Source organism: Myotis daubentonii, chromosome 3 (assembly GCF_963259705.1).
Source record: "Myotis daubentonii chromosome 3, mMyoDau2.1, whole genome shotgun sequence".
Lineage (NCBI taxonomy): Eukaryota > Metazoa > Chordata > Mammalia > Chiroptera > Vespertilionidae > Myotis > Myotis daubentonii.
The window spans coordinates 136,151,533-136,178,888 of NC_081842.1; the positions used below are offsets into that span (position 1 = coordinate 136,151,533).

Here is a 27,356-nt window from a genome sequence, read left to right on the forward strand (position 1 = left end):
TAGCGAAAGAGTAGTCGAGTTCTGTGAGCATCTGTGCTTTCCCTTATACAGATGATTATTATATTTCACGTCGTTTTGAATTTGTGGTGCATAAAATCAAGATAATAACAATACTGTTCCTACCTGCATGCTTTTGTGAAGAGTGAGATAATGAACATGTACAAAGCACTCTGACAGGCCCCGTGGGGAACAGCGTGTTAGCTACTGCGGTGGTTTGCAGGATGCCCTGCTCCTTCCACCTGAGCTGTGCAGCCCGCTTGTGGAGTAGAACGGAAATATCCCACAGCGGTGCAGCTGTCCAGCATCTTGTGAGTGTCCTGAATGCCCTCGGGTTTTTGCATGCTCATTCCTGTTACATTTGTCAGGAAAATTATATCATTTGGAGCTACCAAAAGGGGAACAGAAGCTCATTTTTCTCCCTCTGGAACAATTTGGGGGTCTTTGATGTTTATTTAAATTCATTATAGAATGTCACATAAGAAGAAGCCTTATGGTTCTCTTTTACCTTACAAAGCAGCCTTACTCTGGACAGTCCCCACTGAAGGGGCCCGACAGCCTGTGAGTGTAGAATTGGAAAATGGAGTAACCTCAGGCTCCCTCTGTTACATCTGTGCTCACACAGCTGGTCCTGGGACCGAAGGCGTTCTTCCTTACATAGACCTCTTTGGATTATCTTCTTAGGAAAACACTCTAGATCACTATTTCCAAAACCTTAATTCTTCTTTCACAAGGAAACTTTCCCTGCAACAGCAAGACCCTCGGGAACAGGGATGATTATTTTAGTGAATTAAATGATGAGAAATGCAATATGACATCTTCTGATTCCAAAAGACTTTAGCCCAAATACTGAGCTGACTTTTCCATCACTTCCAAAAACATGCACAAAATGGGACTGGGATATGAAGGTAATTAATAACCTGCTCTGTCTTCAAAGTCACTAGGGGCAGGGAGCAAATGCGTAGACACATAATTATAACACAATGTGACAGGTGCTGTAATGGAGGTGAGAATGAGGATGTGGAAGCACAGAGAGGGGCTGGTTTTTGTTGGGAAAGTTAGGAAAGACTGTTCATAAGAAATGGCATGTAAGCTGTCCCTGAAGTGTGGTAGGATGCTTCCAGCCAAACTCAGAGGATAGGCTAAGGCTGAGCGATGACAGGAGCAGAGGGAGGAGACAGGGCACTCACCGTGTGCTTGGGAAGTGGCAAGTGGCCCTCTGTGGCTGACACACTGGGCAATCAGTAAAGAGCCATAACAAAGGAGACTGAAAGGAATTGTGGGGTCAGGTGATGAGGCCCCCAACTCCATGCCAAAGAGGATAGAATTTATATTTACAGTGAGACCCTTCAAAGATCTCCATTGGGAAAATGGAATGATCAGACCTGTTTGACAACAGTTGAGAGTGGGCCGGGTGCTGAAGGCGGGGCGGGGGGGGCGGGGGGGGGGCGGGGAGAAGGAAGGTTCTAGAAGAAGAGCAAGATCTGAGCCACTGAAGCACTGCTGCTTCCGCATGGGTGGTGTGGTGACATCAGTGGGAGGCCAGGTGCTGTAGTCCTGCTGCCCCTGTTCAGTAAGGCCTGCATCCCTCCAGCTGCGACCATGGTCGTGGGCCTCGTTTTTCCTCTCTGAGATGGGGAGAATCCAGCACCCCATTTCCTAGAGTTGCTGTGAGACCTAAATGGATCAATACAGGGTGTAGTGTCAGCACTTAAAAACATTAACTTTTTCATCACTGGGTACAGCAATCCAGTACACATTAAGGAAGGCTCCACATAGGTCAGGATGAGGGGTGTTACATCTATCTACCTCTGGTTTTAGTACCTGGTCAGCCACCAGGAAGAGGAACAGAACATAACCCGTGTGCTATGAGAGCCACTTGAATCCCAGGTAAAGTGAAAGTTGATGTGAAGGGTCTCCTGATTACATGAATCAGCTTTTCCTCGGGGCTTGGCAGGTGCTCTGGAAGATGCGGTGACTGAAGCCACCAGAGCATTATTCTGTAAATCACCATTCGGGGCAACGTGCTGAGGAAAGCTGCTGCGCTCAGGAGTCAGGCTGGTGATCTTACGTTCAGGGACTAGACCAGGGCTGCAAGTAACTGACTCAGTGGCATGCTCATAGCATCAAATTGTTGGTACAGCCCCAGTGACAGTCTGAGACACAGCAAGTCCAGAACTTAGGAGACAGGATCTAGACACATGTCATCATCCTGCTAATCCTGTGAATTCCTCACAATCCGCACCAAAGCTGCTTTAGAAGTGACCCTTGTGCTACTCTGAGAACACAATGCATGGCACAGCCATTGTGGATACTCTAGGCCAGTGATGGCGAAACTATGACACGTGTGTCAGAGGTGACACGCGAACTCATTTTTTTGGTTTATTTTTCTTTGTTAAATGGCATTTAAGTATATAAAATAAATATCAAAAATATAAGTCTTTGTTTTACTATGGTTGCAAATATCAAAAAATTTCTATATGTGACACGGCACCAGAGTTAAGTTAGGGTTTTTCAAAATGCTGACACGCCGAGCTCAAAAGGTTCGCCATCACTGGTCTAGGCTGTAGTTCCCCTCCCCCAAAAGACTTTGGCCGTGTCTGGTGATATTTTTGGTTGTCACATTAGAGGAGAGGCCACTATCATCCAGTGGGTAGAGACCAGCGGTGCTGGAGACATGCTACTATGTACAGGACAGCCCCACCACAAAGAATTGTCTGATCCGAAATATCAATCATGCTTCAAGTGGGAGGGTCTCCAGGCCATCACTTCACCCAAGTGTGATGTATGCATCAATGGTGGTACACAAAGCAAGCTTAGCACAGCCTTTTATAAAGTTTTAATAGTCATTTAATTTTACCGTAAGTTATAAACACATAATTAGCATATGAAGCCTATGATTACAAAGATATTATTGCTTAAGATGAGGCTAAATTAGTATTTAAGTTTTTTTTAAGTGTTGATTTAAAAATACAACGTACATAATAGTGTAAATGAGCTTCAGACATGGCACAGACCAAAAACACACTAAGGAGTGTGGCTATGATCAAGGGTTAGGAATCCTGGTTTAGACCAGGAGTCAGAGAACTTTTTCCGTAAGAACCAGATAGTAAATATTTGATGATCTGTGACACGTATTCAACTCTGCCATGACAACGGGTCAGCAAGTGACTCCTCTCACCATCCTGACCGTTATAATCCAGTGTCTAAGATGAATCCTTTAAACTCTGTGCCCCAGGTATGGCCTGACCATGGTGGGGTAGAACACTATTACTTACCCTGGCTAGCAAGATTTAAAATATTTCAAAAGTAATGATGCCCATTTTTACATGTGTTGTTCATTCTCTTCACCTTACATTTAGTGGACAATTAGTGGGGTTTGTGTTGAATCAAAGTACACAATCTTACAAGTAGCGTAATTCAGTTTTTGGATGTAATGCATTGAAGCAGAGTGTTTTCAGATTCTCTTCTTTCTTTATTCCCAGTGTCCTCATGCACCTATTTGTTACCCCTTGGAGCCTCTATTTCCTGCTTAATAAAATGAGATAATGACACCTCTCCTGCAGAGTTATTAGAAAGATGAAATGAGATGCTGGATGTGAACTCTTCTAGAACAGTAGACAACACATTCAATAAATGTTCACTCTGTTCACCCCCTCCTTTCCTTCTCTACCTCAGTTCTCCCACCTATTGGATCAGGATGCCCTTTCCATCATTAAAGCGATTGATTAAAGTGGCAACCAAGTCAGGGACACCCGCAGCCCGGCAATACACCACCAGACGCCCCCCTGAAAATTAAGAACAGATCTCTTAATACCCTGTAAAAATGATTTGTCAACCACTTACAACTGCACCTAAGTATCGATGATCACAGCCCATATTTCCTCCACTCAGCAAAAACAGTGAGCAATTACTGAGTGTCCAGTTTGTGTCAGGCATGGTGCTAGGCATCTGCTACAAACATGAACTAGACATGGTCCCAGCCCCTCAAGCAGCCTGCAGCATGGTTGGGGAAGGAAAGATAGCAAGCAAACAGATGTTCCCAATTTTCACTATTGCAGAATCTCCCAGGAACACAGGCAACAGGTTGCCTGAGCCAGTTATTAAAAGGTAAATAGAAATTAGGGTGAAGGTGGGATGGGAGCACACTCCAGGCCAAGAGTGTGCAATGCATTGTTGTGCGTGACCAAGGAGTAAATTGTATGGGGACAGAGGCTGGGTTCATAATATGGGTCAAATTTTGTGAGGCATTGCATGACTGCTTCTGGGTTTTTACTTTTCTTCAGCAGTGAGACCTTTCACGTAGTAAGAACACAACACCTTCTAAGTGACAACTCCAGTGTATAAAACCGGCATTGCTAAGACTGAGGTTCAGCTGTGTGTTCTTCTTCCTGCCCACAACCAAGTTGGAGGCCAAGTATATTAAGGGGCTACACTGAGTTCCTTGCCTTGAATAGTATAGCTCATGACATGTTCACTGGATTTTCTGTTTGTCACCCTTGAAGCAGTGGTTGGAGATAGGGCAGGCAGAGTTGTAACTGTGAGACTAGATCTGAGTTTTAGAAAGTTGCTCTGACAGAGGTGTGGAAACTAGACTGAAACTGGGAGTGTTTTGAAACCACTTGGAAAGCCATTTCTATAAATAATAAGTAAGGGTCTCCATAAGGGCATGGCCAGTGGATAATTTAACCAATAGTAAGTGACAAAATTTGGAGTCAGATTTGTATCCTAACTCCTGAATCTGAGGTCGCTTAATCACCTCCCAACCTCCTCCTCAGCCAACCCATTGCTCACATCTGTCTTTTCTTGCTTTCCTGTGTTTCTCCAGAGTTACAAGCTAGACGAGCTCAACTGGGGGTTTGTCCTCCTTCCCCTCAGAGTTGGCAGTCAATGGGTATTTATGAATAGAATATTTAAAAACCCTTTTGAAAAAAAAAACCAAAACCCTTTTGGTGGATTCACCTAGCTTCCTAGAAAACACCTTTTCACCCTTATGGGAAAGTAGACATTCTTTTTTCTTTATTCCTTTTTTTTTCTAGAGATGAAGGGAGAGGGAGGGAGAAATAAAAAACATCAAAGATGAGAGATAATCATTGATCGGCTGCCTCTGCACACCCCCCACTGGGGATCAGCCTGCAACCTGGGCACGTGCCCTCACAAGGAATCGAACCTTGACCTCCTGGTTCATAAGTCAACACTCAGCCACTGAGCCATGCTGGCCAGAAAGTAGACATTCTATCATGTGCTAGAGTCACACCTCAGAAAGATGACCTTATTGGCCACGTGAGGTCCCAGCTGGGTCTATAGCACCCCCACAGGCAGTCGCTGATCGCCATGGCTGGTCCCCATTTCACAAAGCTAGTAGGTCACATGATACCTACTACCTGCCTAAGCACCTGGGGGATCAGCCTTCCAATCTCATTCTACTCAGACTCACATTCCCTCGTGTCTTTGAGGGAAGAGAACCATAGTGCCCTATTGATCACAGCTTTGTTTTTTGGTCTTCCTTTGCATAATATTTCTCCTTTCTTGGTCCTCTTGAGGGACTTTGGAACCCTTTGCCTTAAGGAATTCATACATTCTGGTTTCCAACTCTTTTTCCCACCAAACATAAATATCTATGGGCTGCTTTTTATCCCTCAGATCTAATATTCTCAGCTCTGTGCCTTTGTTGGAGCCATTGTTAATTAATTTATAGCTTAGGGAGAGGAGAAGACAGGTGGGGCAAAGCATGAGCCATGGAATTACATTTCTGCCTCCTCTGTCCTTGCTTCCTCTAATACCCAATGTAGAATCCCAAGCAGAATTGGGATGCAGTGCGTGTGGTTGCCTGAACGAGGGGTGCCTTGTGAGGTGGGGCACTAGTGCTGCCAGTCAGTCACCTTCAGTCAACTGTTATATTTGTCACCCAGACACCATCTACCATGTTCTCCACCTTCCTGTGCTCATGACCATTTGTATTGAACTAAATGGAAAATGGACCCCTTTAGCTGCTCATCCTATATAATAAAAGGTTAATATGCAAATTGACCGAATGGCAGAACAATCAGTCCCTATGACGTGCACTGACCACCAGGAAGCAGGTGCTCAATGTGGAATATGTCCCCTGGTGGTCAGTGCACTCCCACAGGGGGAGCGAAGCTCAGCCAGAAGCCAGGCTCACGGCTGGCAAGTGCAGCAGCCGTGGCAGGAGCCTCTCCCACCTTCACGGCAGCAATAAGGATGTCTGACTGCTGGCTTATGCTGTCTCAGAGGGCGCAGGCTGGGCTGAGGGACCTTCTCCCCCCGCACTCCTCACCGACCCAGTGCACAAACTTCTTGCACCGTGACTCTAGGGTCTAATAAGATGCTGCATTTTTGTAAATATTTGATTTAATCTTAGTAGTTGAAGGGCTTTTTTTTAGTTGATTGAATTCATTGCCTTGAATGTCATAGCTCATAATGTGTTAACTAGATTTTCCATTTGTGTCACTGAAGAGTTATGTGAAAAATATAAAGAGCAAAACAGCGCTTTGGAAACAATGGAAGGAAGAAAGTTAATTGAATTTAAATTAGACATAGCAATAATTTAAAGCATAATTGAACGTTTCAAAGGAGACTATCATGCATTCATATGTCATGAGTAAGATTTTTCTTTTGTATTAAAATATTTTAATGTGAATTCATTGATATATAGTATAACCTCACACTCCATTATTTTTATGAATATCAAACACTTTTGGATAGTAAGTGTGTTGAATTTTCTACGTTTTAAAAATTCCTTAAATAAAAGATATAAATCCCACTTCCAATTAATCTGAGGAAGAATTATAAAATTCAGCTGTGTGTTTCTGGCCCATTATCCTTGCTGGGCTTCATTCAGAGTCTGTCATGAAAAGGATTCTAAATTGCTTTAGGAGCCTAAGATAGAGTCTACTTTTTTATGTTATGCATTTCCTAATTTTCCTACAATGGACTTATATGGGTTCTATTTATGAAGCAAATAATTTTTCATTAAAAATACATTTTATATGAGTTGGCTCAACTTAAGAGGAAAAATCAAGAATGTCATCACCATTGCTACGTGGAAAACTGACCTGCAAAAAAACAAAAACAAAAAAAACAGACTATGGTACTTGTGGCTGCTGAGGGAAGAGAACTCTTTCTAAGTCATCCTTGACCACATCCACCCTGATGTTCATGAATGAGTCGCCAGCCCTGTGATCCCACCTCTTCTCTTTCCCTGAATCTCTCCATGCATGAAGTTTCAAACATTCTGTCCCACACTCAGCCTCTACCAGTCACACTGTGGAGCTCTGAAAGCTAGAACTTCATGCGTTCTCTCTTCTCTGGACCTCTAGCTTCTCCATCAAATTAATCCTTTTACTCCTCCTATGAGACATGTCAGTGGCAAAGAAACTTTCCTTTGCCACTTGGAGGTATGGCTCTTAACCAGAAACACTTGTGGAATGAAATTGATTTTTCAATTTGTGTTTTTATTTTTTCAATTGTAGATATAAAGGACCAAAAAAATTTACATTTTAACCATTTTGAAGTGTATAGCTCAGTGGCATTAGGGACATTCTCGTTGCTGTGCTAGTGTCACCACCATTCATCCACAGGGACTAAGGATTCCTACTCCTACCCCATGCTGCTGCCACCATCAGAGAAGTCTGCTGCCCTCGAATGTTTAACTATAAGATGAGAAATGAGACTTCAGCTGCCCTGGAGACCCTTTGTCTCTTAGGAACTGACCACTGAGTTTTAAGAAGGTTCTGATGCGTGTATAGACATTAGCCAGAGTGACTGTCTTCTTTCCTCCTTCTCTTTGAACAGCTCTGAGCAGCGGGTCCCCTGCCCCACGTCTTACCACAGCTCCAGTTTGCACTCGGGTGACGGTATCACAAAAGCAGGACCTCTGGGCCTTCCAGAAATAAGACAAGTGCCAACTGTTGTGATTGAATGTGATGACAATAAAGAAAATGTGCCTCATGAATCAGACTACGAAGACTCTTCCTGTCTCTACACAAGGGAAGAGGAGGAGGAGGAGGAAGACGAGGATGACGACAGCTCATTGTACACCAGTGCGTGCACCCAGCTCTTCACTGGGGATGGGGCGGGGCCTTTATAGAAAGAGCGCTGACGAGCTGCCCAACACTGTGGTTCTAACTTGAGGTCTGGTGTCAGCCGGCCCCGGGGTCACAGGGCAGCTCGATTAACCTCTTAGGGCCTCAGTGTTTTCATTAGTGAAATGAAAGGGTCAGTGTCCTGTGAACATCCCCATAGCTCTGAAAGTTACATCCTGCTGCACCTGCTACCTCTTAGATGACTCTTCCTTGCTTCAACTGCTTCCCTTGGGATGCAGCCCCCTCCCTCAAAAAAAGGGGTAGGAACCCTGAAATTCAATTTGAATCTGCATAATACTCAGATAGACTCACCATTGTGTATGCAGCAAATTCACTTTAAGCAGACCTCAACAAAATTGAGAAGGCCTGAATTGAAATTTCTTACTTAGGGCCTCAAATGTGCTAAGAGAGAAGAGATGAAGAAAGCAAAGTTCAAAATCTGTCATCCTGGCCATGAGTAATCAATACATTTTAGTTAAGTGATTAGAAACTGATATTTGATTAACTTTTTAATAAATGAACTTATAGCAACTTTTCACTGAATATATGCCATGCCTGGCCACGTGCTAAGATTTTTATTCTGTTATCTACATCTTACAACACGCGGTAGTGTGGACACTACTGCCCCATTTTACAGAGAGGGGAAGAAAAGGGAGAGGCCAGTGACCTGCCCAGAGCCTCACATCTACTCAGGGGCAGTGCTAGGGTTTGCTACCACTGTCTCATTCCAAAGCCCATGTTGTAAAACCAGTGAGGAGGGGAGAGGACTAGCCTACAAAATAAAATCCAGAGGAATCCCCCAAACTTGCTGCTGCCCAGGCTCCTGCTGCTGCTGGTAGGAGTCCTGGTGGCAATGACATGATCAAGGTGATGTCCAGGAGAGGAGCCCGAGGGGCGGCCAAAGGCCCAAATGACCCAGGGAGGAAGGAGCAGCTGCTCAGCCCCAGGCACTGTTTCCTGCCCAGAGAAGTGAATGCTTTACAGCAGCGTTCTCAGCCTCGGCACAGGTGACATTTTGGACCAGATTAGACTTTGTTGTCCTGTGCACTGCGGGATATTTAATAGCATCCCTGGCCTCTGCCCACTGGATACCAGAAGCGCCTCCCCCAAAACCCAGTTTGACAATCAAAAGTGTCTCTAGACTTTGCCAAGTGTCCCCTGGGGAACAAAATCACCCTGGTTGAGAACCATAGATTTATTCCAGATGGAAGGCAGCCCTGCCCTGCCTGGCTGCTCAGAACTCCTTACATTGAAAGAAAAACTATCCCAGAATGTTGCCTATTTTAATGAACTCACTTCCACTCCCACCCCAAAAAGACCACACTGTCTGCCCAGATTTATTTTCTTTCATGACCCCAGCTCCACAGTCACTGATCTCCTTTGTCTCCTGTGATGACCTGGTTTATCTGTCACCTCTGAGCTTTCCCACATGCAGACATCCACCAACCTGCTGCCTGGGCGCATCTCACTTGTCCTGCGGGTGCCAGCCCCTCCTGCTCTGTGAAGCTCCCCATGGTTACTAAAGGCCCCTGTCCTTTGTCCCCTCTTTGCTTCTATTACTAGTCTGTCCCTCCTTTATGGTGTTGCCTGCATACTGGCAGTCCCTGGAGAGCCAAGATCCAATCACAGGCTCCGGTGCCCCTCACATACTCAGCACTGCAAGGCGTACCCAGCATGTTGCTTGCAGGAACTCTATGGAAGGGTCCTTTGGGGCCTTACCCACTCTGAGGTGTGAAGCCACTGTCTTCCTGCCTTTCACCTTGACCCACAGTTGTTCCTGTGGGAGCCTGGGCAGGTGTGTGTCCGCGTTATTGACTCGTTTCCCCTCCTGCAGGCTCCCTGGCCATGAAGGTGTGCCGGAAGGACTCCTTAGCCATCAAACTCAGCAACAGGCCCTCCAAGCGAGAGCTAGAAGAAAAGAACATCCTTCCCAGGCAGACGGACGAAGAGAGGCTGGAGCTGAGGCAGCAGATCGGCACCAAGCTCACCAGGTAGGACAGCAGGACCACCAGCTCTGCAGATTTGGGTAGAAGATGTCAGTCTCCATCCCCAAACCAGTCTCGGGCGTCTCTTGGAGAGCTTACAGCAGAGAGTCCATGGAAAACATTCCATTTCTTCTCAGTCCCTTCCCCTTCACTCATTCAAATCTGGGAAATTTCACTTGAGGTTCAGGGAGAACCTGAGAGTCAGGGTTCCCAGACAAGAACCTCCTGTAGAAAAATCGCCACCATCCCTAGAATTGCGGGTCTGTGTACCATTGGTGTTTGGTTAAGCACAAAGCAATCTAATAAATGCACTTTCTCCTATACTGTGCAACCAGAAGATATCAGTGGCTGTTACGGATGCCTCGTCACTAAGCTGTGACTTTTGGGTGATTGCCCTTTGTGTACATTACAGACATGAACATAGAGTGGGTTATATTAACATACTAAACACCTGCATGTATTTGTAATCTAGAGCATGTTTATATGGTATTAGCTTATGTTGTGGAGCACTGATTATTTGCCAGGTATTCTTCTAAACATTTAACATGCATTAAATCACTTAATCTTTGAGGCTCCCTATGGAATGGACATTTTGTGCCCACTTTACAGTAAGAACACCAGGTATAGAGAACTTTAGTTTCCTGTATGATGTCACATAGACTGGCTGCAGAATGCTCCCTCTCGCGACCATATTGTGCTGCCTCTGTAATAATAGTCATCACGAGCCCCACCTTGTCCCAGGCACTGTGCTAAGTGTTTGGGTGCAACATGTAGATATCTCTTAGGTTTCATCCTCCTCTCCCTCTTCCTAGCTGTGCAGCCTTGAGTAACTCGCTTATTCTCTCTGCCTGTGTTTCTGTATTTGTAAAATGTGCAGTTGTAAGAATTAAACAATATAAGCAAAGCATTTAAAATAGTCCCTGGCCCATAGTAAACATTCAGTTATCTGTTATGTCATTTTCTTCTCCCCACAACCCCATCGGTAGCTTTCATTATCACCTTCACCAGGACAACTGAGGAAGCTGGTACCCAAAGAGGTTACGGAGGCACAGATGCCATCCACCGGGGCTGCTGGGGTTCTTCCCTCCACCTGATTTATTTTCTTACTTAAGGACAGTTTCCCATCATTAACTTGGTTTCCTCCTGGAGGATGTTGTTTCAATCTTACAGAGCTGTATAACATAGTTAACACTGATGGATGGTTTGTCCTTGAATTCTGCAGTCTTTAGAATCATGGGATGAAGATATCTACCCACCTACTCCCTGCCGCCTTCCCCATTGGTCAGTGAACATGGTGCACATCCACCAGCTGGCCATCCAATCTCTCTTCATTCCTCAGTGATAGTTACTCCCAGCCTTCTGGAGGGCCGGTGCCATTGTTGCAGAGCCTAATTATTAAACATTCTTCCTTCTGTTGACCTGAACTCTCTATCCATGCATCTCCCACCCATGGATCTTCTCTTTTCTGAAGCTACTCAAAGCTTCATACCTCTTGACATGCATGTATTAGGGAACTGGAGACAATGTTCTGGCCTCCCAAGTCTTCTCACCTCGGCTGCAGGTGGCCAGGTTTCTCTCTGAAGGTGGGTGGGGTGGGTGGATACAGTGCTTGGCTGATTCCTGACCAGCCTTTCAGTTTTATACCGAATAAAATAGGGCTGTTTTGGAGGGGGGTGAGGAGTGCAGAAAAAAGAGGAGCATGTCCTTGATCTCAGCCCCACTTCTCATCGTTCAGTTCCACCACTTGAGTGTGGACATCCTTTATGTGCTCTCGGGTCTCATTTCCCCAGCTTTGCTGCAGTGCCTTTTATTCCCCCCCCCCCAAGGTGATATTTAATCCACATGACTCCATTTTATTTATTTGAAATCCCATTTACCACCACTCCTAAAAATTTCATCATTTAAAAATTAGAACTGGAGCCCTAGTCTGTTTGGCTCAGTTGATAGAGCATCTGCCTGCAGACTGAAAGGCCCCGGGTTCAATTTCGGTCGAGGGCACATGCCTCGGTTGCGGACTCCTCCCCAGCCCAAACCCTGGCTGGAGCGCGTGCAGGAGGCAACCAATCAATGTGTTTCACTCATCAATATTTCTCTCTGTCTTTCCCTCTCTTTTCCACTCTCTCTATAAATCAATGGAAAAATATCCTCAGGTGAAGATTAAAAACGAAAAAATTAGACATGGAGCCACGCTTCTCAAGGTTGACAGGGCGACCTATCAGGGTGACCCCTTGATCAGCAAGGGCAGAGCTCTGGCCCTTCGCCACTTCCCAGCTTGGGACACTGATTGGTTGAAGAAGCGAAATCCCCCAGAGAATGGAGCTTGGGACCACTGGGAATGGGGTTTCAGGTACTAGAGGGAAGTGTGATGCATGAAGAAGTAATGCTTTTGTTTCTGAAATATCACAGAAGCTGAATCTCTCTGTAAGTCACCAGGACTACTTATTTTAAATTTTGATTGATTGATTGATGTTTAAGAGATAGAGAGAGGAAGGGAGGGAGAGAGACAGACAGGCAGACATTGATATGTTGTTCCACTTATTCATGCATTCATTGGTTGCTTCTTGTGTGTGCCCTGACCAGGGATCAAACCCACAACCTTGGCTTATTGAGATGGCTCTAACCAGCTGAGCTACCTCTACCCAGCCAGGCAGGACTACTTATTTTAAAAGAAAGGAGCCAAGACTCTGAATCATTACTGGCTCGTGGTTACTCCACAACCAGTGTTCTCAGGCCTCCTGTAGGGGAGTAGCCAGCTGTTCAGACCCAGCTTCTCTCCAGCTGTGCTCCTCTCCCTCAGCCCCCTCCAGTACCCTCTGTAATGTTTAGATCAAACAGAGGGAGAAAAGGCACAGGAAGAAAAGGAAAGCAGAAGGTGTCTTGAAGTAGATGTGTAGGAATATGTCATCTAAATTAAGCTCAGGAGTAAATGAGGATCCAGACACCCTGCCTCCCTGACACACTTGTTCCCCTAAAATATTTCTTCACTGTTGGTATCACCCACCCACTCGGGGGTGAACTGTTACCATCTTTTGGCAGGCATGACTCACCAGAAGTTTGTCAGCACCTTTCCAGGTTTTGGAAAGAATGTTTCTCCTTGTCATGTCCTTTTTCTAGATGAGACATAGCCAGTGATTGAAGATACTTAATGTGAGCTACTTAGTTTTCTAGGGCAGCTCTAACAGACTACCACAGATTGAATGGTTTACAAAACAAAAATGTATCGTCTCGTAGCTCTGAAGGCTGTAAGTCTGAGATCAAGGTGTTGTCAGGGCTGGTTCCTTCTGAGGCTCTGAGGGAGAATCTGTCCCAGCCTCTCTCCTGCTGCTGGTGGCTTGCTGGTCATTGTTGGTGTCCCATGGCTTATCGATGCAACACTCCAGTCTCTGCCTTCATCTTACTTCTCCCTCCGCGTGTGACCCACTCTTATAGGACACCAGTCAGATTGGATCAGGGCCCACCGTAATGACTTGTTTTAACTTCATTATTTCTGTAAAGATCCTCTCTCCAAACAAGGTCACATTCTGAGGTACGGGGGATTAGGACTTTCACATATGAATTTGGGGGGCCACAATTTAACTCATAGCATTTGGGGAAGTATAATGTACCTAGAACAGGGGCTTCAACCTCAAATGCATGCCAGGGCAAAATAGATGTTGAACATAAGCGAAGCAGGCAGTTCTAAGATTGTTGATAGGGAGTGTTGAGAACTAGGGCGAGGTGGAAAGTTCACCCTTTATCTATGGGGCCTGCCTGGCATTATTCACCTTCAGCCCCTGTTGTTCTGTAGAAATGAAGGGCCAGTTTGTCAGATTTTCTGAAGAAAAATCTGGATTTTTTAAAATGAAAATTCCAAAATGTTTAAACATTGTGCAGAACCATCAGAATATATTTATGGATTACATTCAGCCCAAGGACTGCACCTCAGCCTGGGCCCGTAGTTTTAACTTCTGACCTGAAAGCCATGTATTAGAGTAGAAAGTTTGTGTGAGTGCCCTACACAGTTAGGTGAGATGAGACAGACTATTATGTGTACAGTGAATGTAAATGTGTGAATGAGCATGTGTGCCTCTGTAGTAAATTGAAATTAACATCTTGTAGTACCTAAATTAATTTGAACATAGTTATGGATTGATCACTACAGCAACATACCGTAGTCCTAAAAAGAATTTGAGTTCCAACTCTCTCTGTTTCAGGGATTTAGTCAGATGGTTTGCAGAATGTTTATAAATTACTCTGCTGAAGAATACATTAGGTTAGGTGAAGAAGTTGGTGGAAATATCAATATATGTAACTGCTTTCATTTCCTTACTGCCCACGAGTCTGGGAATCAAATGGATTTGGGATTAAAGCCCTTGGTGATTGTTGATAGTTTGAATCTATATGTAACGCATCAAAACCAGCATTAAACACCATATGATAGATCAGATGTAGGCCCCCTTTTGGGGAGTACCAAACCTGCCTTCTCTCTTCCCTACTGCTCAGTGCCATCACTTAAAAAGCTGCTGTCTTTCTGATGGCAGGAGGGTGGTGGATGAGATGGAAAAGTGGACAAATAATAGCCTGATCATCCCATGAAACCTAACATGGTATTCCTCCTTATTTACTAGCAGTAATGAATAATATGCTAGGAAGAAAGCATATTCTAAATATGTATTTTATGTTCCTAAGGAATTCACACTGTAGTCACTACAGGCAGTTATAAAATAATTTGTAAAGAGGATTTTGTGCTGCTTTAAATTATAATACAATGATCAAGGGAGAACATTGAAATTCATTTTTATGCTCCTGGCACAGGCAATAAAATACAGTAATGCTGACTTCTCACTGTAGCTGGCTTACCGTTTGCAGTTTGGAAAAATTGGTGCTAAGTCTGACACCCCAGAGCTTCATTCCAAAGTGGCAAATGGTGTCTCCTCTGAAAATCTAAGGACCTATGCTAAGTGTACTCTAGCCTCTCCCAGGCTAGGTCATTTCTTCTGCTACAAAAGCACTTTCTAAAAATAGGAATAACAATCAAAGACACTATGAATTCAATCCAACTTTGACTGACTGGTGCACCGTGGGCATTCGTTACAGAATCACTTGAAGAAAGAAGGGAAAAGAATAGACATGGGTGAAGTTTGGAGTAGACCTGGCCCTTCATCCTCCTCATCCTCATCCTCATCACTTTGGCTCACAGAACCTCACAGAGCAGCTCAGGGGGAAATGTAAGGAGGACACTTGGATCTGCTCATCCTCACACCCGCAGAGCCTGGATGGGAAGGGCTCAGAGTGTGCGCTTTTCCTGTGGATTCTGAGACCTCCCATTAACGAAACTGAAATTGGAGACTCGTTTCCAAGCTGAGACCAAGGATGGAACAAGTGAAGTCAGGGCGACATATGACTTGAATGTAGTTATTGAGTCCTGCAGCGTTTGCATAACAAACACGCCAGCTGTTCAGGTAGCTCGGCTGCTCTCGGATCATGTGACATCTCCCAGTACCTCGCTGCACAAAATAGACATTTCTCTCTAAAAGCCCTTTAGAAATGCTGACATCTTCTGAAAGGTGCTGACTTGAGTGAAGACCACAGCACTGCCTGCCTGATAGAAAGTTAAGGACAGCCACACGTTGATTGTTTGTTGGGTGTGTTTTCTAAATGAAAGATGAGAAAGCTGTCCCGGTAAGGTTTGAGTGAAGCCATGGAGAGGAGGTGGAATAAACCTTCAAAACCACATGAGTAGAGGGCATTGAGGCTGAGCCACGCCCACCACAGGGACCCACAGCCACGGGACATGCCTCAGAGCCTTGCAGAGACATGCCTAGCCTCTTGCCCTCTCACCCCAGCTTCTAGCTGTTAGGAAATGCAGTAAAGACTGAGCTCTTGGCATCCTGTTACTAAGACGGATTCTGAGCCTGACAGTGTGCACACGGGAGGAGTCACAGTCCAAACCCCGCACTGGATGTCAGGGAGCAAAGCCACATCTTGTCAGGCACTTCCAGAGCTCTGCGTTTGTGACTTGCAGCTGCCTGGTGCATCTTTCAGTGATATAGTAAGTGTGGAGGACAAAAGAGCCGCTTTTTACACAGCAGGAACCAAATCGATCTTAGTGTTTAAAACTTGCAAAGGTTGTGTGTGTGTGTGTGTGTGTTTAAGTGCCATCATAAATGGGTAAGGAGTCTTATTTTGTTTTCTATTTCATAGCTTTTGTAAATGGCTGATTATCCCAGCAGCATTTCAAAATTGAGGTGCAGGGGGTGGAGAGGGTACTACTATACTCAACTACAAACTAAGTAAGTAGGCACATCCTCCAGGCTTCTCTCTGGCCACATTTTAAGAGGTTCCACTTGATCTGGAATAGTTAAAGAGAGCCCTTTAGTTTTCCTGTGATTTTTTTCCTGGTCATTGTTGGAGTAATCTGCAATGATTTTCTTGTTTGTTGTTCACCTTAGCACCTGGCGGAAAGAAAGGCCCTGTTTCTTGGATTACTTGGCTAAGTAAAAGAAAAGTCAGCCTGTCTATGTTTAAAGATGATCACTGACATAACATTATCTAAGACTTTAGAGCCCTTTGCTGTTGACAGTATGCTCTCTCACCCGTGCCTCATCTGATGAACTTCACCACAGCCCTGCAAGGTGGCTGCTATTGGGAATCCCATTTTGTAGGTGAGGAAACTGAACTAATGATCTTAGAGATGAGTGGTATAGATGTAAAAAAGAAAATATAATTTTTATTTGTCAAAAATAAATGAATAAAAATTTAAATTTAAAAATAAACTGGCTGGAGGAAGGAGGCAGCCATGGCAGTTGGAATGCAGAAACTCACAGTTAATCTGAGAAGCACTGGAGTGTCGGGGGGGAGGGGGTGTCTGTGTTGGGGCCACTACACTACATGCCTATGATCTGCATCAATGAATGAATTGCTTCCTGGGTCCAGTTTAGTAAAGCAACTCATGGAAATTAAAACAATCCCAATGAGAGAAAAATGAGACCTAAAATAAACTTTGCTTCTCTTTAAAGGAAAAAATAGCTAAAGTACAACTGGGAGATCCCAAAGAGAATGGTGGGCCTTGAGCTAAATGAGTTTGTTTTCTATGAGTTTAAGGTTAGCTTTCCAGGGAAACAGTTACTAAGGAAGATCATGAAACTCCAGCCTCAACAAATTGGGTCTATTGAGATGTATTGATTAATAATCTGCTGTGTGCACAACCCAGTATGAGGTGTCATGTAGAAGGTAAGGTGTACTCATCGTTAAGTCTGGAATGCCAATGGCAAGCAAGTTCTGTTGGGAAAGTATAGGCCCTTTGGAGCACATTCTTTTGTTGGTTTGAATTTATTGTAGACTATTTTTCTTTCTACTTTTTTCCCCTTAAAATGTTCCCAAATGGCCCTAGCTGATTTGGCTCAGTGGATAGAGCGTCAGCCTATAAACTGAAGGGTCCTGGGTTGAATTCCAGTCAAGGGCACATGCCCAGGTTGTGGGTTCAATCCCCAGTAGGGGGCATGCAAGAGGCAGCTGATCAGTGATTCTTTCCCATTAATATTTTTATCACTCTCTCCCTCCTCTCCCTTCCTGTCTGAAATTAATAAAGATATTTTTTAAATGTTCCCAAATGCATGGAAGTGGGACTGGGTTCTGGATAAGTTGAACATTAAATAATCTAAACATTTGATTCAGAGTTTATTCTCTCTTAAGTCTACACATTAATGTTAACTACTGCGAGTTCTCAGAGCACTTTCTTGCAATATATTATTTTCTTTCCTACAATCTTCTGATCCTCTCATTAGGTCAAACAGTCCTGAGAACTCCTCATTTCCATCATACTTTATCCATGAAAGGATTTCTCAAAGCCATTTGTGAACTTATCAGAGAGCAATGAATAAACTGGGAGTTAAACCATCTGAGGAAGCATCTAAATATTTTTCAAGTGGTTGAAAGGAAATGTTCTTGCATGAAATACTACCTCAAAATCTGGTCTAATGCTTTCAAATTGGCTTATTAAGAGATCCCCCCTCACCCCACCCCCATTATGGGCTTTGTGCCTATATCTCAAGGAGACTTTTGTGAGTCTCTTCACCCACTTCACAAGTGCATCTTCTGGACCCAAAAATGTAATATAATTAGAGCACTTTAGAACTTCAGTGAACACTCACCATCATTGCCTCTAACACCTTTAATTTAATAGATAAGGAAACAGGCCAAAAGGCATGAAGCTGCTAGCCAAGTGACGTAGCTATCTGGCTACACTAGGATTTAAAATGTGTCCCCTGCCCCCAACAGTGCTAGAAATTAACATCCTTCCAGAAAAGGAGAAATGTACTCACTCCTTCTGGAGGAACAGGTCAGTTATTAGTTAGAAAGCACAACAAGTCATATATCTTGGTTGATTTTCTCAATTCACACCTGAAAGAAAAACAAATGACTGAAAGCAAAAGTTTTGAATTAAATCTGTAAGAAACATGTTTCTTACTCAAAAGGCCCATGAGAAAGGAAACCTTGACTTCTCCCATGGTTCTTTCATGGGCACTGTTTCCTCCTCCATCCCACGTAAGCTAAGAGAACATTTAAATTAAATGTCCAAGCAAGAGGTGTTTCCCCATCTTCATAGTTAATAGCTCCTGACAGCTGAGAAAGTCTCATTAGTAATTTCTAAAACTGAGCAGGAACTTTGGAAGATTCTTTAGCTGGAGCCTCAGCTTGAAGTTGCCCTATTCTATTATTCAGATTTAGATCAGTGAAGCTCTAATGGTTTATACGTAAGAAGATTTCTTTGTTCGTATTTCAGTGGTGATGTTCGCTGCGTGATTTCCATGGTTGCAGCACTCTTTCTCCCTCGCCCACCAAAGCTGGCTTCGGGTTTACTCATATGTGATTTTTCTGCAGCTCCTATATAGAGCTTGCACACCATCCTGAATATTTAACTAGCACAACTGGTTTATAACAGAAATTTCTAGTGCAATTGTTTTTCATCTTTGTTTACTGGCAAAATACCTCAAATCTCATGCAAAATGCTAAACAAGTAATTCATTTTCTTTATCTCCATTACGTTCTTTTCCTTCTTCTTGGTTAGAGTGCAAAGATTTTTATAATGACCACAAAAATTGCATATATGCTAACTAAGTAGTCATTTTTAGACAGGATATAAACAGGAAAAATCATCCAGAGATACAAAGCCTGGAAAATTGCTTTTCTCTCTGATTCTCAGGCAATTCTTTTGAAATATAAGTGAATACGCTTCTATTTTAAGAAGTATGATCATGAAAATTTTATGTTCTGTGCCCTTGAATCATTAAAACAATAGTTCTTTATTAGCAGCCTTGTTAGTTCCTTTGGGAAAAAATAGGCAGACAGATAAATAGTGGTGCTGACAGTAATCGGTGTATTGAACCATTTTACCTGCCTAAAATCCAATCCTCCTTTTGACTGTTATGATTTCCCCTTGTTTTGCTCATCTTTATGTTGTAACTTATCAAGCTCTCTCTTAAAAGATGCTAAGACAGGTAATTGCATCTTCCTGCATATTAGAATGATACTATGTAGGAACTGCCCTCCCCGAATTTGATTGAACCAATGGATCCGCCTCCTGCACATTTCACCCCAAAAAGCCCTGTCCCTATCCCCAACAAAGAATGCCCTCAGCATCCTCTTGGTAAATGGCATGGCTCTGCCTTTGTATTCCTGGAAGTTGAGTGGGCGCCTTCTGCCTGGAGCCTGCCCTGTCAGTACAGCCCATCTTTGGTGCACCTCCCCTGCCCAGCCAGGCTCTCCATCTCGATTCCCTGTCACATTGCCCCTCTCCTCAGAGTCCTTAACTAACAGAGCCATTGGGGCCATAGCCTGTGGAATCTGATTCTCACCTCATGGTCAACAAATAGTGCACCAGAATATGCCCGGGCTTCTCCCACAAAGGAGCTGTAAATTCACATCACATTGTCTAGGCAAAAATAAAATAAGCCTTTTTAAAAAGAGCCTATATATAATGTCAGGTTTAGACTACCTAAGAAACTAATTTATTTTTTTTAATTAAATCTTTATTGTTCAGATTATTACATTTGTTCCTCTTTTTTTTCCCCCCCCATAACTCCCCTCCTCTCAGTTCCCGCCCCACCCTCCGCCCTCACTCCCCACCCACTGTCCTCATTCATAGGTGCACGATTTTTGTCCAGTCTCTTCCCACATCTCCCATACCCCTTTCCCCCCCAAGAATAGTCAGTCCATTCCCTTTCTATGTCCCTGATTCTATTATAATCAACAGTTCATTCTGTTCATCAGATTATTTATTCACTTGATTCTTAGATTCACTTGTTGATAGATGCATATTTGTTGTTCATAATTTGTATCTTTACCTTTTTCTTCCTCTTCCTCTTCTTAAAGGATACCTTTCAGCATTTCATATAATCCTGGTTTGGTGGTGATGAACTCCTTTAGCTTTTCCTTATCTGTGAAGCTCTTTATCTGACCTTCAATTCTGAATGATAGCTTTGCTGGATAAAGTAATCTTGGTTGTAGGTTCTTGGTATTCATCACTTTGAATATTTCTTGCCACTCCCTTCTGGCCTGCAAAGTTTCTGTTGAGAAATCAGCTGACAGTCGTATGGGTATTCCCTTGTAGGTAACTGAGTTACTTTCTCTTGCTGTTTTTAAGATTCTTTCTTTATCTTTTGCTCTTGGTATTTTAATTATGATGTGTCTTGGTGTGGTCCTCTTTGGATTCCTTTTGTTTGGGGTTCTCCACGCTTCTTGGACCTGTAAGTCCATTTCTTTCACCAGGTGGGGGAAGTTTTCTGTCATTATTTCTTCAAATAGGTTTTCAATATCTTGCTCTCTCTCATCTTCTGGCACCCCTATAATTCTGATGTTGGTACACTTGAAGCTGTCCCAGAGGCTCCTTACACTATCCTCGCATTTTTGGATTCTTTTTTCATTTTGCTTTTCCGGTTGGATGTTTTTTGCTTCCTCGCATTTCAAATCATTGACTTGATTCTTGCGCTCCTCTGGTCTGCTGTCGGGCGTCTGTATAATATTCGTTATTTCAGTCCGTGTATGCTTAATTTCTAGTTGGTTCCCCAATATAAGATCGAGGGTCTTATTAGTTTTTGTGTAGATCTCATTAAGTTTATCGGCAGCTTCTAAACAGTTCTTGAGAGACCTTAAAAGTGTGGTTCTGAACTCTATATCTTCCTTTGACAATTTTATCCTGTTTCTTTGTCTCCGCATTTTGTTATGCTTCCTTGGTGCACCCCCTAGTGGTCTTTGTTCACAGTCTTATAGTTAAATCTTGATTGTTGTAGCTAATCCCAGGGAGGGTTTGACCTCCAGGCCAAGTGGCTATGAGAATCAGCTGTGTCAGCAGTGAGAGAAATTCTGTCCTCTAGGGAGGTGCTAATCTAGCCTTTGCCTGAGGCTATCCGGCAAATGCCTCTGTGCAGGGCTTGGGCGGGGCGGGTCGCACAGGATCAACAGGGTGGGCCAGAGAGAGCAGTTATGGTGGCTCTCAGTCCTGTCCCCAGGGGCTCTGCCTCTCTGAGTCCCAGCACCCACTGCAAAGCTGGGAGAGAAAGCTGCACTCGCTCTGACCGAAGCCAGACAGTCCCGCTTCTCCCATTTGAGTCTGGGTCCCTAAAGACTCGCCTGGATCTGGAGCTCAGAGTCTGCGACTCCCTCCCGATTGAAAACAACAACCGCGCCCTCCGCCGCCAGCCCGCTCCGCGCACTCCGCACCTCAGAATTTGACTTCAGCACTGCGCCTCCTCTGAGTGTCCGTGTGCGTTTCTCTTTCCTCCTAGTTGTAGGACTTCCACTCAGCCAGCGTTCCTGTGGTTCTGGGAGATGTCCCTTCCGTTTTTTGGTTTCACTTTTGAAGTAGTTGTTCAAAGCAGCAAACTCCGGCGTTAACCTATGCCGCCATCTTGGTTCTCTAGAAACTAATTTAAATTTGTCTTAAATTTACATCACATGTTACAGGATATCTGGTTACTAATTTATTAATAACAGAATGCTGATGTATGTAAAAATATATGAAATATTTTCTAAAACATCAAACATTTCTATGAACGTTTACAAACTTCCTATTGGACATGCCAACTTGATGTAAGGGAGACATTCTGATCTCCTTAATGTATGTCAGTCATCCTCATGTGAAGTTGACGGCAGAGCCTTAAGTCAATCCTTGTAAGGCTAATGACTAGATGAGGCAATAAATCCTAGTAAGAGAAGCATGCTTCTAGCTGCCATGCGTGAAGCAGCTCACAGCTGCAGCAAAACCCTGCAGAGCCACCAAAACTAATCCTCGTGTGGCCAAAGCATGAGCAAGGGCCAGAAGGCCAGAAGCCAGAGTGGAGAATGAGAGTCAGCATAGGAAGGGTTGGTGTGAAAAACAAATAAAAATGCTTAGCAGTTATCAAAATAGTGTGCAAAAAAATTTTAAATTAAAAAAAAAATAGTGTGCCAGCTACAAGTAAGAAAAGCCCATGCATGAGAGACATGACAGCTTCCCTAAGTTTCATTCATTGTGATGATGATGACGTTCCAGGAAGAGGATAAGCTGTTAGGCCTTCCTTCCTTTATTGCCACCCACAGTCTGTGAATCAGACTGTACAATGATTAAAGACTTGCATTCATGTTGTCAGTCACCATTGTTCTTTGTGGCCTTTGTCTAGTGCTCATATTTTTTGCCTAATGTGTCGAAGGACCCAGCACATTACATCCTGCTTGTGGGGTTAACAACTACACAGCACGTGACTAATTAATCACCCCTTCCACTGTGCATCAAGGCACCAAAATAATGCACGTTGAGTAAGCTGTGGCAGTTCTGTGGTTCCACTGCAATGGTTGGTGTTTCAGGGACACTTTTCAGGCACTGGTGACACTTTGTGGCAGGAGCTGGCAAGCTACAGGCTGAGAACCAAACCCAGCCTGCTGCCTGTCTGTGTAGATAAAGCTTTATTGGAACACAGACAAGCTGATTCATTTCTGTGTTGTCTGTAGCTACTTTCGCCCTATAGTGGTCGAGTGGAGTAGCTGTGACTGAGACCATATGCCCTCAAACCTGCAGTACTTCCTGTGGGACCCCCTGAAGAAGAGATGGTGTAGTCAAGGGTTCGGCCTGGGGACACTTGGAGAAGGTGGCCTTGCGCTCACAGCACTGGCAGAGGAGTCATTCAGGAAGTGCATATGCTTAAAGCATCTCCATTAGAGGGGTAAATTAAGTTTATCTACATAAATAGTGTTTTTTATGCTAATTTCTCTAATCATCAAAACAATTTCACTTTTACTTATTAGTGCAGATGGGAAGCACCGTGTTGCTTTACCATGTATACCAGGCACAGTCCCGTGTCTTAAACCTGACTTGTTACCTGAGGAGTTAGAAAGCCGTTTCAGGGACAACCAGGTGGTGTTGCAGGCAGTGCAGCTCAGCCGTTGGCAGCCGCTAAGGGCCTGATGCTGCAGGCACAGGAGAGAGGGAACGCGTTTCCAAAGTGGAGTTTTCCTCGAGAAAGGAAGGCCACACACCATAAACATCAACAGTGACGAATGTCTTCTTGTTTCAGCTGCAGAAGCTGCACTCCAGGCCCCACGGGAAAATGTATGGGCTAGAGAGAGGGACCGCAGCGACAAGAGTCCAATGCTTACATGTGACTCCTTGGGCACAGGACAGGCCTAATCTCAAAGCTCAACCTCAGGGCAGGGGGTGCAGGTGACATCTAAGCCGAGTGTCACATAGATGTCAGACTGTGGTGACGAGACTTGACAAAGCCTCACACAACACTTACTGCATGAAGAAAAGCATGTATTTACACTCACACTCCCAATGTCAGCAGTGTCTGTCTTCTAATAGAGGAGAGAGCGCTATAGTGGCCGTCACTAGCCCTGGCCCTGGCTTCTCCCGGGAGCACCGGCCTGGCTGAGAAGGTGGCTTTCAGGGCTCTGAGTGGCCCGTCTGCCGTGTGACATTCTGCTTGCAGACAAGCTCAGCCTCACAGTGACCTCTTGGGAAAGCCGTGAGGAGGTGGGTGGCCAGCCTCAGGCACTCCTGGGAGGAGGAGGAGGCGGCTCCTGATCCTGAGGGGACTGCTGTGCAGTCAGCCCTTTCCCTCAGGACAGCGCTGGGTGTTCATTTGACACCTCAGGCTTGGTTTCCCTGGTGCTTCCTGTGAGGGGCGTTGCAGTCTCAGCCCAGGGCTGCTAATGGATTCTGTCCAGGCTGTCCCTGCTCCTCCTGTGGGGTGTTCCATCTTGGCCAGAGTGTCTGTGGTCTCTGATCTCCCTCTGGCCACACCGACCACACTGCACATGCAGGAGGGTGTGTGTGTGTGTGTGTGTGTGTGTGTGTGTGTGTGTGTGTGTGTGATATGTATGAGTGTGCTGTGTATCTTTTGTGACAAGAATGTGAGGAAATTTAAGAAAACTATAAAGACTAATATTCATCAGGCTGGAAGCTAACAATCCCCAGTTAGATTTGTGCTATAAATTCACGGTCCTTTTGGGGGAACATATTTGAGGGGAGACAGTGACTTCTCGCAGGGGATCTCCCAATGTGTTGGATGGATAAGGCCAAGAAATGAGCGCGGAGTCCTATAAAATCAGCGGAAAGTCTGCTTGAAGCCCCGTGTCAGTTGCCGTTTCAGTCCTTGCTCCTCTTTCCCTTTCCCATGTGAGCAGGTCCTTTCCTGGACAAACAAACCCATCCCGTTTTCAGAACTCCATGTTTCCTGACCTTTTTAGAATTAACAGTAAGAGTTTCAAAGAATGCAAATCCAGATTGGTGAGACATTCCCAAAATCCATCATGCTGCCGGAACCTCCCCCAAAAGGTCTGAGTGGGGGAGTCTTTTCTTGTTGTTACGCCACATATATAGAAAAACGTAGTTCTGAAAGATTCCAGGCGTAGGAAAGCATGTCGGGTTTAATGAGAATAACTACCCTATATCACGCCTTTGGGCTCTAAGACTGCTGGTTTAAAAATGAAGCTTTGTATTTAAAATTGTAGAGTGATGGATCAGGAGGCAGTAGGGGACAAGAGATGTTTGATAAAGAACTAGAGAAAGCTTTGCAAAAGAATTTGACCAAACCCTCCACTCATGCATCTGGGACTCCGGGGTTTTTGTGTTTCCAGGATTCTAAACAGCTTGGGGTCTCATCTGCATGTGAGTTGTGATTGTTTTCCAGAAGTAGGAGAGCAGTAGAGGTCTTGGGAAGCAGCTGGAGAAAAGAACTACAGCCCCGTTGACTACAGGGCAAAGGAGGCTGGGGATTCCTGCCCGCTGCCCCTTCGTTCTGCCTCAGCTTCCACTCTCTCACCCTCCTTGGGAAGTGCCCCAGGGCGAGACTGGCCCTTTAGGAGTGAATGTAAAAAAGAAATGGGCTGCACCACATTCTGAGTCTCCTGGAGGTGTCAGGGTGTCAGGGCAGGAAGGAAAGGAAACATCTTTCTTCCTTTCTGCCCCTGCATGCCCCACACCAGGGCCTTCCAGCCAGGGGCCCTACTTCCTACTTTCCATCCCTTGCCTTCTTTGCAAGTAACCAAGGGCTGAATATGTTGTTTATGGCAAACCCACAAAGCAGAGGCATCGAGGAAATCTGGAACCACCGTATTTTGTGAATGAATGAGTGGATGAATAAATTAAATGTATCCTCTATCGCATCTTTTTGTTGTCTGAGCTGTGCACCCCCACATAACCATGATACTGTCCTCCACAGCCACTCAGCAGTGACCCCAGAGCGCTCTCCCTTCATTTGAATCACTGTTTGTCCTTGCCCTGAGACCTGTGTTCATCAGAAGCAATATTCTTTAAAGAAGTAGCATACACAGTACATACAGGGATACCTAGGTAAGGCTCAAGTTAAGAAAGACTATCTGGATGCCCACGTGGACCAGAAGTCCCTGCATGAGCCTGAATCAGATCTTTCGCTGAGATTCAGACAGCTGTGGGCGTGTTTGCTGAGCATGTCCTGGGTCCACCAAAGGGCTGCTTTCTTGTGGGAGGTCAGCCCCATTGACATGGACATCTGTGGCCTCGTGTGGAGCAGGCATCACTTAGCGGTAAGGTGACCAGGTATCCTCACATGGCTTTTCCAGCAGTGAAGGCAGGAGACCTCACTGAAGGGGCCAACACATACAAGGGGGGAAATGGCCAATGACACTTGGTAAGAGCAGGACTTGTTTTGGTGACATGTTAAAAATCAAGTGGGGACTCCCAGAAATAATTGGAATAATTTTCTAAGATTGGAGATTATATGTTTGGGTGACACAGAGAATAGTGTATGTAAGTCATCTGAATATTTTTCTTGACTTACTCTTCTTGGTTGGCACCTGATCCTCTACCTCTAAAGAGAAAAGGTACAAAGATAATCCAATTAGAATGTCATCTGTCACTCTTGATCAGCAAGGTTGGTATGTTTAAGTGACTATTAAAGCAAGTGTCTCCTTCTCCTCTGGTTTTCCTCAGTGTCTCAAATCTGAATAGCTTCACAAAAACTTCATCAAAGATTTTCCCCACAATAATCTTCCCATCCATCAAGGAAACAGAGGGTTCACTCATTATGATAACTTGAGGAGAAGTTATTCACAATAGGACTATTTACAAAGATGTGGGCAGGCTAAAGAAGCCTCTCCAACACAGAGCTTCCGACAGTGTTTGTCAAACAACCGGAGTTGACAAATGATAGGAATCTGTTTCTCAGTGTGACTCATGTATATTACTATTAATTATATCTTTCATTAGAACCAAGAAAGCAATAGACTGGGACTCTCTTTCTATATAAAGAAGTTACAGATATATGGGAACCCAGCTGGCATGCCTCAGTGGTTGAGTGTTGACCTATAAACCAGGAGGTCATGGTTCAATTCCCAGTCAGGGCACATGCTGAGTTGTGGGCTTGAGACCCTGGTGTGGGGCATGCAGGGGCAGCCAATCAATGATTCTCTCTCATCATTGGTGTTCCTGTCTCTCTTCCCTCTCCTTTCCTCTCTGAAGTCAATAAAAATCTTTTAAAAAAAGAAATGTGGAAGATTCTCAGATGCAAAGGTTAAGAAAGGAGATAAGTTCTGAACCAAGAAAGACCTACCTGTTAGCTCCCCAAGGCCACTAGGCTAACACATTTCTAACGCCACAAATTTTAATTACATATATCATATTTATCTTTTTAATTCCCACCTACCTGGCACCTTATCCGGAAAATATTCAGCAGATATATCTTGAATCACATTGAAGCAAAATAAATACTAAATAAATGTTATACCTATTTGTCTAAGTTATAGCTCCTAGCTCCTTCCAGATCTTTTTATTTCC

The 27,356-nt window shown here is 44.4% G+C and overlaps 1 protein-coding gene across 5 annotated transcripts in view; it reads left to right on the forward strand.

The window, feature by feature from the left end:
* PHACTR1 (phosphatase and actin regulator 1) overlaps nucleotides 1–27,356 on the forward strand; it is a 485,326-nt gene that overhangs the window by 427,238 nt on the left and 30,732 nt on the right. For 4 of the 5 annotated variants that reach the window (XM_059688648.1, XM_059688649.1, XM_059688646.1 and 1 more), the window contains 2 exons: nucleotides 7,813–8,060; nucleotides 9,937–10,093. In XM_059688648.1, coding sequence (XP_059544631.1) covers nucleotides 7,813–8,060; nucleotides 9,937–10,093 — 405 coding nt within the window. Of the gene's footprint in view, nucleotides 1–7,812; nucleotides 8,061–9,936; nucleotides 10,098–27,356 lie in introns of those variants that run through there. The other variant, XM_059688650.1, reaches the window with a different exon arrangement.